This window comes from Pongo abelii, chromosome 12 (genome assembly GCF_028885655.2).
Source record: "Pongo abelii isolate AG06213 chromosome 12, NHGRI_mPonAbe1-v2.0_pri, whole genome shotgun sequence".
Taxonomy (NCBI): Eukaryota; Metazoa; Chordata; class Mammalia; order Primates; family Hominidae; genus Pongo; species Pongo abelii.
The window spans coordinates 76509179-76522422 of NC_071997.2; the positions used below are offsets into that span (position 1 = coordinate 76509179).

Sequence of the window (13244 nt, forward strand, 5' to 3'; positions counted from 1 at the left end):
AGCAGAAAAATATATATATATATATGTGTGTGTGTGTGTGTGTGTGTGTGTGTGTGTGTATGTGAAACCCAGGAAACTTAAGAAATCTGCCCAAGTCACACAGTAGCAGGAATAGGACTAGAAGCCAGATCTCTTTATATATATAGATAGATATAATTTTTCCTCCTTAAAATATAAATAATTTTAATTATATATAATTATTTAATATAAATATTTTTAATCTTATATATAATTTATATATATATATATATATCCAAAGTAGTGGTGCACAAACTTTTCAACTCTGTGTCCTTTCTCTTGTCTGATTCAACAGACATTGATGAATGCAGAACCTCAAGCTACCTGTGTCAATATCAATGTGTCAATGAACCTGGGAAATTCTCATGTATGTGCCCCCAGGGATACCAAGTGGTGAGAAGTAGAACATGTCAAGGTAAGTTTATTTTTTTTTCATATGTTAGGTATTTAGTTTTAACCAGGAAGAGACAAGAGGAAGTTATAGGATTCTCCTATAGACTTTCATTTTTCCCACTTTGAATATACAATTTAAGCTTTTTTTTCCCTTGTTCAACATAAAATATATACATCTCATAAAGAGGTGATTCTATGCTAACACCGACATTTTTCATCCTTAAAAGATAAATAATTTTAATAAAATATTGATATTTATTCTATGTAACTTACATAATCTCTTTGAGATACATCTTCAAATCATCCACTGGAAAAGATTCAGTTATTAAAATGTTTCACCTGTGAGTTTGAGTTTAGAGCATAAGCTCAATATGTGAGTTAAACATACCTCCATCCAGTCTTAGTTCTCTAAAACACAAGGATTATAAATTGTGTAAGAATGTAGGTGCTGAGAAAAGTCAGCCTAATATGTCGTAAAATATACTTGAATATTTTAGAGAAAACTACTAGCTCCAAAATAGCTAATGACCTTGGGTCCAGTTTCAAAATAAACATTCAGATGATCTTCACACCTATACATAAGTGGAAGAGGCAGCTCCCTACAATGGTATGATTTCAGAGTCTCTCAGGAATATCTAAAAAAAAAGGACCCTACCTCCAATGTTGCATGTAGTTGAAGACTTTCTTAACAGGGAAAGGACTGTCAGATAAAACCAAAAATGTAGAAAATCCTGGAAAAGCTAGTACAAACACTTAAATTTACACAGAGCAACAAAAGAATGAAAAAAATGACCAAACTTGAGGACAGAAAACCTGTTTGAATCCCAGTTCCACTGTATTCAGTCTGCACAATCTTGAACAAATTATCAAACTACTCTGAGCCTCAGCTTCCTCATTTGGAAAAGGGAGTTGTGGGAATTTAGTGGAATAACATACATAAAAATAATTTGTAAACTATAAAGCTTGTACAGGTCAAGGTGTTTTTATGAAATTTACTTACCAATGTAAGTGACCAGTAGTAAATCTTCTGTAGAGAGTCCTTTTTAATCAGAGTTGGAGTGAAGGCACACAAGGACAATAAAGATCCTGTTAAGAAAAGAAAGATCAAGGAAAGGAGACACTGGGGATTCTCAGTCTATATCATGATTTTACAGGAAAATATTAACTTAGAGGAAATCCATTACCTGGGATTTTATAATAGGCACACAATTTTTTGACTAGACTCCAACCACTGAGTATGAGCATAATCAGAATGTAGTTCATTGCACAATGAACATCTTTATAACCCTTTCCAGGTTACTAGAGACTTTTTATAAATGTTAATTGTGGGAAAACATTGCATTCCAATGGTTTTACTTACTGAACCCTAATTGAGACTTTCAACATGCATATTACATGCAAGAAAATGTTAGCTAGTGGAACGTCTTAACAAATTTCTCTGAAGTCCTTCAAACAAATATCTATGTGTTTCTGATCAAAAATTGATTTGATGCTCAGCAAAAGACAGAAGCAGATTAATGCACGGTGGGATCCGACCTGCCTAGCCTATCTATCTGGAAACATTTATATCTATTATAATTAAAGGTGGAAAATGCACCAAACTTGCAAGTGGGGGATTCATAAATGTTATATGTTGAAGATATGCAGCTTCAGACTGTTTGGTTAAGCCAAAACATTTTTTGTGGAAAAGACTTAGCATTCTTCTAAAGTATAAAGCAATTGCTTTCTCCTACAGAAATCATTCCTTCTGAGCCTTGTCCACAGGAATAAAATGAAATTGAAAGTTTTGGATTCTTAACTTTCTCTAAAAGACTTATTTTGTGGATGAAATAACTGTTCTCATTTCACAGGCCTATACAAATGAAAACTCTGTGTGTGTGTGTATGTGTGTGTGGAGAGAGAGACAGAGAGACAAAGAATACACATACACATAGACACACACTCATCACATATTTTGACAGTATTAATTTCTGAAAAATCTTCCAGAATGATTAAGGTGATGATTATGCTAGGCTCTACATTACTGGAAGTAATAAATGAAATTATAAGGTTGTCTTTTGCTTCTGTTGGACTCCATATAACAAATAAGTATTAGTTTTCCCTGTACCTAAACAGCATCTTTATTTTTCAAAAAAGTGGAAAATACTGAAAGGATAAGTCAATTGTGATTTCATCTGAAGAATCTAAGTTTTCTTTCTTCAGCCATAGCCAGTCCAAGAAGACACTTTTTGTAACTGTCTCTTGGAGACTACCTAGCTTTCCCAGTCTGTTCTTGAGTTCCAGATAACTTTAGCCAGTTTGGAAGCTAAAATACTTTTTTTTCCTCCAAAGTCAAGGCATGAATTATTTAGAGTATATGAACTTGGATGAGCCATTAAACCCTTATTTGTTTTTCATCCATATCAAGTGGAAATATCTTTCTCACCTACCTCCACACAGTTTGTGTGAAGAGCAACTTAGTTCAATTTAATATTTCTTAAAAGCCAGATGCTCTATTGCATTAATGCTAGGTGATGAAAGGATTAAAAGATGGGTACAATAACCCTTGCCCTCAAGGAGCTTACAAGCTAATAGAAGGGTTAAGCTAGACATGTAGATTGCAATAATGCAAAGCAGAAAGCAATAAAGGCCCTTAAAAAAGAACACCGGGTATGAGAATTCAAAAGAGATCATATCTCAGCACCTAGCCCATGCTTGGCTTACAGCAAGGATTCAGTAAATTACTTATGGAATGAGTAAATTCATGAATAAAAATATCTCATTGTGGAGAAGGAATGATTCAGAAAAAGTTTACATTGAATAAAATATAAATCACTATTCAAATGTAAAGGGAGACAGACATAGAGATGTAGATATTAATTTTATTTTTATTGTTGTTGTTGTTATAAATGTAATGGCTCTCTAGTAAAACTGTTCTCTCAGATGTCATCTGGAGGCTTCTGATTCCCAAATTTAGAGTCAATCTTTGTCCAGCCTGAGGTAAACACAACCCTTCTTCCAAGGACTCTCTCTCCCTCTGACTTCTTCGGCATTGCCTTTTCCTGGGTTGTCTCCCTGCACTGACAGCCTCTTCCTTAACTTCCTCTTTTGCCTTACAGTCCTAAAATTGCTATGCTCTATGAGGTGGAACACTTCATAGTTTCACTTCTTGTGCTGTGCTTCCTCTGGACAGTATAATCCACTCCCAGCATGCTTCAGCTTACTGAAACCACATTTCTAGCCTTTTCCTTTCTCCCAAGTTCCTGAAAGAGATGATAAGCTACCCTTCATAGTTTATGCTTCCTGATTTCTCGGCTTGGAAAGCCTTCCCTGCCCCAGCCATGAAAACTCCATCTAACTACCACCCTTCAAGGCCACGTTGGGATGCCTCTTCCTTCCTTCAGCCTTCCCTAATCCCCCTGGCAAAATTACCCAACTCTGCTCCACATGCCCCAGTATACTTATCTATCTCTTACTTAATTCCACTTTACTTTCTAAGTAACCATATACACATTCCCTTAATTATAATGTCCCTGAGGACAAGAACTGGTGTTTTTTAAACTTTCATATAGGCAGAGTCAATGGTTAACATTGGGGTTTGAATTCAACAGATGAACAATAGGTGCTTGATAAAATATCATGAAATGACACATATTAATCTGCCTAGAATGTCTCAGCTCTATCTGTCCTGAATTCAGTGCAATGAACACCCAGTCTTGTGTCTAAAAGCAGGTTGAACACAGTCCAGATGCTCTCACACCTCCTTCCTTGCAAACAGAATCTGCCAGTTATATGATTTAATTAGATCAGTTCATTAGTTTAGTTAGTAAACTCTTTGACCCTACATCTCTACAGATATAAATGAGTGTGAGACCACAAATGAATGCCGGGAGGATGAAATGTGTTGGAATTATCATGGCGGCTTCCGTTGTTATCCACGAAATCCTTGTCAAGATCCCTACATTCTAACACCAGAGAAGTAAGAAAAATCAGAACTTTTGAAAGTGAGGATTTTCTGGTCTTACCAAGCCAAACTGCTGAATACTTTTGTTTGTCTCTACAGCCGATGTGTTTGCCCAGTCTCAAATGCCATGTGCCGAGAACTGCCCCAGTCAATAGTCTACAAATACATGAGCATCCGATCTGATAGGTCTGTGCCATCAGACATCTTCCAGATACAGGCCACAACTATTTATGCCAACACCATCAATACTTTTCGGATTAAATCTGGAAATGAAAATGGAGAGTTCTACCTACGAGTAAGTATCCCGAAGGCAGCCTTAACTATTGAGAAAGATGGGAGTTTGTTGTTGTTGTTGTGTGGTATCCACAGGTGGAAGGAAAGCAAACATTTAAAGAGTCTTATGTGTAGGCATTGTGTAAGGCCTTCCAGGTACATTATTTCATTTATTCCTCTTGGTAACACTGCCAGATAGATATTAATATTCATCTCCATTTTTTACAGAGGAGAAAAGTGAGATGCAGAAAGATTAAGTAGCATCCCTGAAATCACTCAAATATTAAGTTTGGCAGACTCTGACAGAGTTGTGTGTGACCACGAAAATACAAGCCTCCCATCCCCCTGCCTCTGCCCCCCCACACACACCCCCCAAGTAGGTGTCACTAATCATTGATGGTTAATTAATTACGCATAGACATACATATAATTCAAATCCAAAATAATTCCTGGAGCTCCTAAAGAGTTTTTCAGACATCATGAATTCATCATTGTTACATTCACAAGACAGTTTGCATTCACACCTAAACTAAAACCTGTAAGTATGTGAGAAGTGACCCCACCTCCCCGCACAGTACGTGTCAGTAGTTGTACCATTCTTGCCAACTTCTGGGCTGACAGTATGGAGTCATCTCCCTATCTTTCATTGCCTGTGTGAAATCTACTTTCTGAATTCTGCCATTTCCCTCTTCACAATGGGTTATCTTTGCTTCCTCACATCCCTGTCTCTCTTCCTATAAACTGGCTCCCGTCACTTCCATGATCCCTTCAGTGGCTTCTGAGCTGGTCTCCCTGACCCCAAAGCCTCAGCCTTCCAGTCTCCCTACAAAATCTTCGCAAGTTCATTTTAGGTTAAAATTTGGACATATTTTAAATACAGCTCACCACTTCATGTGAAAATGATGGCACCCTACCAAGCAGTTTGCAGAGTTACGGTAACTGTTTCATGCTAATGATGTTATTCATCCAGTTACAATTTTCTCAAAACTCCTTTGGGCACTCTTTATTTTTAATCAAATTTTAAAGCCAATATTTCATTTTGAGAATATGAATTAAATTGGGAAATTCATCCTTCTGATACAGTTTACAGATTTTTAATGTTTACCCATTTATCCTGTTTTTTGATATATTAATTTCCCATATAGCTCCAGAGTTATGTGATACTATTTCTTTGCCAGTATATTAGAAAATGATTAATTTCTCATGACCAACTTCTGAAAAGAAAGACCCAATGCAAAATGCAATCTATTACAATTATTTTTTCAAATAAAAAAGAATATAGTTCTTTAACATTTGATATTTTAAATTTGACATATTCTTGATATTTGTAAGAAATTTTCACTGAATGAATTTTACACAATTCAGATACTACCAATTAACTAATTCTAGCCTAAACAAATAACATTATTTTTAAAAACAAAATCTTAAAAAATAATTTTCTATTTTGAACTTTTAGCCATAATGTAAGAAAATAAAATTTTCTAGCAGAATAATCAAAGAGTGAAACAAAGTTCCAACATGTTTTTTCTTTGCAATTAAACATAGCACTTTTACAGTTATTTATTATTCATATCAGTGCATTTACTGACTTGATATTTTCAAATCAAAATACAGTGTTTTTCTCCAGTGAAATCCTTATTCTCATGACTGATAGAAAACAGTTTTGATAGTTCCAGAGTTAATGTTAAATTATTTGAAAGAAAATTATTTAAAATAATAAAAATAGACATTTCAAGACTATTTCTTATCACATAATTCAAAAAGTACTTGGATCAAATCCTACAGAGTTTCTCCACTAAAATTCTACTTGTGCAGAGGGCATTGAAACACATGAAAATCAACAGCAGGTTAATTAGGTTAATTAATTAGGTTAATTAAGCACCTACTACATGCTCAGCTCTATGCTAGGTGTCATGAGGAATTAAAAGGACATGTAATGCACATTTTCTGATTTCAAGGAGCTTTAAATATTATTGTGTAGAAAAAGTTAACATCTATGAAAATAGAAGGGGGGCAATTTTGTGCTTAATTCCATGGTCCAAATACATCAAAAAATCAATGTGGGCTGTCAAAGAAGGTTTCTTGATAGTCACGAGTCAGCCTGATTCTTGAAAGGATATGTGGAATATAAAATTTTATTTATATTCCTTTTGAGAAAATACTGAGAAAACCATCTTCCCTGGAAAAGAGAACATATTGTAAAGAAAGTACATGAAATTGAAGGTTGAATATTCAACATCCCCCACACTGCCCCAGTGTCTCTGCTCCCTTACTGAGCCTTACTATTATTCTTCCTAGCCCTATCACTAGCTAGTCTAGTATTCACTGAACTATGTCATCCACTAGAATATGAGCATAATGAGAGCAGAGACTACACCTGTCGGTTCACTATTCTATCCTCAGCACATAGAATGGTACCTGTCACATAGCAAATGCTAAAATAAAATTTAAATGAATAAATTAATTCAATCAACACCTTCAAGGTGTTATTATTACCTATAACTATTGTTTACAAGAGGTATGCACCATGGAAGATCCTGGAGACACAACAATGAAAAAAGCCAAGCCAGTTCCTGCCCCCGAGGAGCTTGTAGTCAAGACATTGAACAAGTGATCAGAAAGATGCTGACTGCTGCAGCAGAGGGTTGCAAGCTGCTCATGAGTATATAACAAGTAGACCTAACCAAAGCATTCTCTCCCTTGGTTTAATGTCCACCCATTGAGGTGATTGCTAAATCCTAATCCATGACTCTATCCCTTGTCATTCAAACTCACACATCCACTTACCTGCCTCTCCAACCTCATCTCCCTCCACTCACAAGAGCCCATCACATTCTTCATCAAAATGAAACTGCACCCAGTTCTTCTGAACATATTACTTTACAAAACTTTCATTTGTGCCTGGTGACTCTCATTAGGCATTCAAAAGCTTTCCCTCAGTGCTTCAGGGCTCTTCCTTTTCTTCCCTTTATGTATCTTCATACGTACCCTGCATAACCTCGTATATCTTAGCATTTACCATATTCTCTTGAAAAACTGTTTCCATTTCTCTTTACTTACTAGAATGTAAACAGATGCACAATGTTGAGAAAATGAAAAGTGACAACTTTGTTTACAAGTTCAGAAATTATCAGATTCTCAGTTAAGCTCTAGTCTCTGTAAAGTCCACAACTACTCAATAAAAGTGAAGAAAAATGTTAACAGAGAGGGAGGAATCAAAAACAAAGAACTATTTAAAAAAAAAAAAAAAAGCAAGTCCTTGAAACTTGGAGCTAATGACTGTATTAGACAAGCGATGAGAGCCAAGAAGGGTTGAAACCAAGAAGGGACCAAGTAGTGGCTCTTTTATACCACCCTCAAAATTCTCCCCCTAATTTTTATAGGAGGTATACTAACAAAGCATAGAAACTCCGATCCAAGAAAATTATTCTCTTCCTTTCTCTATTTTCTTTTATTTTAGCAAACAAGTCCTGTAAGTGCAATGCTTGTGCTCGTGAAGTCATTATCAGGACCAAGAGAACATATCGTGGACCTGGAGATGCTGACAGTCAGCAGTATAGGGACCTTCCGCACAAGCTCTGTGTTAAGATTGACAATAATAGTGGGGCCATTTTCATTTTAGTCTTTTGTAAGAGTCAACCACAGGCATTTAAGTCAGCCAAAGAATATTGTTACCTTAAAGCACTATTTTATTTATAGATATATCTAGTGCATCTACATCTCTATACTGTACACTCACCCATAATTCAAACAATTACACCATGGTATAAAGTGGGCATTTAATATGTAAAGATTCAAAGTTTGTCTTTATTGCTATATGTAAATTAGACATTAATCCACTAAACTGGTCTTCTTCAAGTGAGCTAAGTATACACTATCTGGTGAAACTTGGATTCTTTCCTTTAAAAGTGGGACCAAGCAATGATGATCTTCTGTGGTGCTTAAGAAAACTTACTAGAGCTCCACTAACAGTCTCATAAGGAGGCATCCATCATAACCATTGAATAGCATGCAAGGGTAAGAATGAGTTTTTAACTGCTTTGTAAGAAAATGGAAAAGGTCAATAAAGATATATTTCTTTAGAAAATGGGGATCTGCCATATTCGTGTTGGTTTTTATTTTCATATCCAGCCTAAAGGTGGTTGTTTATTATATAGTAATAAATCATTGTTGTACAATATGCTGGTTTCTGTAGGGTATTTTTAATTTTTTCAGAAATTTTAGATTGTGAATATTTTGTAAAAAACAGTAAGCAAAATTTTCCAGAATTCCCAAAATGAACCAGATATCCCCTAGAAAATTATACTATTGAGAAATCTATGGGGAGGATATGAGAAAATAAATTCCTTCTAAACCACATTGGAACTGACCTGAAGAAGCAAACTCGGAAAATATAATAATGTCCCTGAAATCAGGACTTCCACAAGATGCAGAACAAAATGAATAAAAGGTATTTCACTGGAGAAGTTTTAATTTCTAAGTAAAATTTAAATCCTAACACTTCACTAATTTATAACTAAAATTTCTCATCTTCGTACTTGATGCTCACAGAGGAAGAAAATGATGATGGTTTTTATTCCTGGCATCCAGAGTGACAGTGAACTTAAGCAAATTACCCTCCTACCCAATTCTATGGAATATTTTATACGTCTCCTTGTTTAAAATGTCACTGCTTCACTTTGATGTATCATATTTTTAAATAAAAATAAATATTCTTTTAGAAGATCACTCAATCTTTGGAGGCTTTTCAGCGTAGTCAGTAGCCCCCAATATAATTTTTATATCTGGGATAAACATCAGTTATAGGTGCCAGTGCAAGAACTACCATTAGATTTTTTTTTTAATAAATAAACTGGGAGATGAGGAACCAAAAAGACAGTTAAAATCATGCCACAAAACAGCCAACTTTTTCTTAAATCTAGTTTCACAGCATATATGCATAACCTCTGTCACCAGGTAATCTTGCTGCTAAAACAAATACCTCTCAAAGAGTTGACTCATGTGCAGAAATTGCCAAAAAGAAAGTTCAGCAAAAGCCCAAGGAACAAAACACAAACTCCTTCTGTGAGAGTAGGGGATGAGCTCTTAAAGGTTAAAGGGGCACAGAAACAGTGGAGAGAGAACAGATCTGACCAAGAGACAGCACAGAAGCAGAGTCAACAACCAGCCACAACACAGCAAGACTGTTGAGTTCATTCCTCTTACCCTGTCTACATGATTGCTTACAGTCAAGATAAATTACAGCTTGATCTAAATGTTTCCATTTTTAATCAATCTAGTGATTTTCCTACATACAAAAACAGCTCTCAAGTGAGAGCTGGGAATAGCAGCAGTTAAAGAAAAAAAGCCTAAGACCTTCTTCCAACACATTTTTCCCTCTTAAACAAGAAGACCGGTCTTGTCTGTAACTCCCCAGGGAATTGTAGAAGAAACAGGAATCTCTGAAATGTTTATGCTAAGCCCTGGCCCTCAATTTCTACCTCCAAATATATATATATATATTCTGGGCCTACGGAAGCCATTAACTGCAGACAAGATGTTTGCCCTTTTATCCCAAAGCCTAGTCCTACCCACAAATCACAGACACATGGAAGAGGGTTGATACTGAAGTTTCACTGAGGCAATTTCCTTGTTCTGTTGTGATAAAATTTACCATTTTAGACATTTTAAAGTGTACAGTTCAGTGGCATGGAGTACACTCAGAGTGTTGAGCAAATATTGTCACTATCTAGTTCAGGGGCCCCCAACCACTCCCCCAACAACTGGGCTGCAGACTGGTACCTCTCCATGGCCTGTTAGGAACTGGGCCGCACAGCAGGAGGTGAGTGGTGGGCGAGCATTACCACCTGAGCTCTGCCTTCTGGCAGATCATCCCAGCATTAGATTCTTATAGGAGCATGAACCCTATTGTGCATGCAAGGGATCTAGGTTGTGTGCTCCTTATGAGAATCTAATGCCTGGTAATCTGAGGTCTGAGGTGGAACAGTTTCATCCCAAAACCATCCCCTCACCCCTCCCCACCCTCACCCCCCACTATCCCCACCCATGGAAAAACTGTCTTCCACCAAACCTGGTGCCAAAAAGGCTGGGGACCACTGATCTAGTTCCATAACATTTCATCACTCAAAAATAGACCCCATACCTGTTAACAGTCAGTCCCATTTCCCCTTCCCATAAGCCCCTCTGGGAGTCAACATTAATCTACTTTCTATGGATTTGCCCATTCTGGACATTTTATATAAATAAGATCATACAATAATATGTGGCCTTTTGTGTCTGGCTTCTTTCACTCAGCATAATGTTTTCAAGGTTTAGCCATGTTATAGCATGTGTCAGTACTTCATTTCTTTTTCCAACTGAATAATATTCCATTGCATAGATCTATCACATTTTGTTTATTCATCAGTTAATGAACATCAGCTGATAAGCTGTTTATACCTGCGATTATTCTTTTTCAATCTTGGGTGTCAAAAAGAAACTGTTTCCTAGACTATTCATCCACTAGTTTCACAGCCTAAATTCAACCATTTTTAGTTTGGCTTTTGACTAAAAAGAATAGCAAGTTTAAAAAAATTGTTTTAATTCATGGAAGCAAAAACCTGGAAAAAGCTTTGAGAAGCTAATACATGAGTTCCTTTATAGGTGCAATCATCCTCAATAAACGTAAATATTTCATGCTCTCTTAATTTGAAATTGAAAATAAATGTCATGTCTAAAAACAATCAAAGCAGTAAGACAAAATTCTGCTGTTTTCAAACTACACATGATTCTTTCCTTCCCTCCATGAAAATCGCTGATTTAAGCCTGCTCCCATAGATGAAAATTATGGAAATAATTTATTGTCACAGTCATTTATTATTGTAATTTTCTCAGCATTTATTGAGAAAATTCTAAAGTAATTCCTTCCAATGTCTAATAGTGTGATGGTATAGAAGAACCAAGAGTCTATCTAGTCTTGGTTCTAAAGTAACCAGCCAAGAGATCTTAGGGAAGTCACTTAGCTTCTCAGTACCTTGGTTTCATCTATAAAAGAGGGATATTGAAACAAGGTGTTCCTCCAGCTTTGAAAACCAGGTGTGGTGGCTCCCACCTGTAATCCTATCACTTTGGGAGGCCGATGCAGGTGGATCACTTGAGCCAGGAGTTCAAGACCAGCATGGACAACATAGCGAAACTCCATCTCTACAAAAACATACAAATATTACCGAGGTGTGGTGGCATGTTCCTGTACTCCTAGCTGCTTGGGAGGCTGAGGTGGGTGGATTACTTGAACCCAGGAGGTAGAGGTTGCAGTGAGCTGTGAGTGCACCACTGCCCTCCAGCCTGGGCAACAGAGCAAGACCCTGTCTCAGGAAAAAAAAATTATATATATATATATATATGCGCCATTGAAAGAAGAGTTAGCTCTATTTGCCAAATCTTTGAAAGCATCTGAGTCTTCTTTGTAAGCAGCGACTATTGGAAAGCATTATCATTGGTGGAAGAAAAAAATGAATAGTGCCCACCCAAAAAAACGTTATCTTCACTTTATGGTCTCATTATTAACGCTGAGGACATAGGAAATAATCCAATTTAACTGTTTTTTAAATTGCAATTCAAACAACAGTTACTTTTAGTATTCACTCTTATGCATGTTTTTGCTCCTTTCCACTGAAACTAATTGCAATCTGATTACTCATGTTAAACTGGAAGTCATTTTACCTTATTTCACCAGTGGAAAAAATGGCCAGTCATGAGTTCCCACACTTCCAAACATGCTTTCAGGGAAATGCCTATGTTTTTACTCAGTGAGCCTCAGTAATGAGGACTGACGTAGATGTTTCCAACACTTCACTGTTCTAATACCTGTGGCCTGGGCTCTGAGACTTCCATGCTCTCTGGCTGGACACAGTTATTTTTTACAGTGGTTAGGAAAGACCTCTTGGTTGTTAAGCTCTCTAAAAGAGAATAATTTAACTTCAGCTGCCAAATTTCCCTCTTAAGTAGTTTCTTTAACAATTGGCAATCTCCATCTCCTCCAAATATAAAATATCTCCTATTTCATACCCTTATTTTTAATAATAATAGGATTCTAGAACTTAGATACACCATCCTGTAAAAAATCTCTTATTTTTAAGACTTGCACAACATCGCAGTTTGTTGAGCAAGAGTGCTATGCCTAGAATGCAGTTCTTATGACTTAGATTAGGGCTCTTTTCATTGGCCATACTCCAAATTTCAACACCAACAAGCAGTCTCTTTCCTTTTAAACCCCTTCTTGAACAGTGTCCACTCCACATCATGGGCCAGCCTTTCTGGCTGCATGACTTTTTCATCGCTACTTTCACATGCAATCGGATTGAAATAACGTAGATACCACCAACCTGATTCTTATAACCTTCTTGAACTGTAGTTTACTTTTCTCTTTAACTCCAGACAGGCAGAAGTAATTGTGTTACCCAAAATACTCCTGAATTCAGGAAACTGAAATGCAAACACCAGTCATGTAGACCTCACTATACTTGAGAGGACAGCAGTTTCCAGAAGAAAAGAGGCTATTAGTAGCGATCCAAATGGATCTCTACTAATAATGGGGAGCTTTGAGAGCAATAGTGATTGATATGGTTTGGATGTTTCT

The 13244-nt window shown here is 36.5% G+C and overlaps 1 protein-coding gene and 1 long non-coding RNA gene across 9 annotated transcripts in view; one reads left to right on the plus strand and one right to left on the minus strand.

The window, feature by feature from the left end:
• Window positions 1-8714, plus strand: part of EFEMP1 (EGF containing fibulin extracellular matrix protein 1) — a 57199-nt gene extending 48485 nt beyond the window's left edge. For all 8 annotated transcript variants that reach the window (XM_002812017.4, XM_003775919.4, XM_063713673.1 and 5 more), the window contains 4 exons: window positions 314-433; window positions 4246-4369; window positions 4454-4649; window positions 8088-8714. In XM_002812017.4, the coding sequence (XP_002812063.3) occupies window positions 314-433; window positions 4246-4369; window positions 4454-4649; window positions 8088-8249 (602 nt within the window). In that variant the 3' untranslated portion in view covers window positions 8250-8714. The remainder of the gene's footprint in view (window positions 1-313; window positions 434-4245; window positions 4370-4453; window positions 4650-8087) is intronic.
• LOC134759708 (uncharacterized) overlaps window positions 1-13244 on the minus strand; it is a 60690-nt gene that overhangs the window by 2424 nt on the left and 45022 nt on the right. The window contains exon 3 of the long non-coding RNA XR_010136294.1: window positions 1412-1497. This is a non-coding gene — a long non-coding RNA (uncharacterized LOC134759708). The remainder of the gene's footprint in view (window positions 1-1411; window positions 1498-13244) is intronic.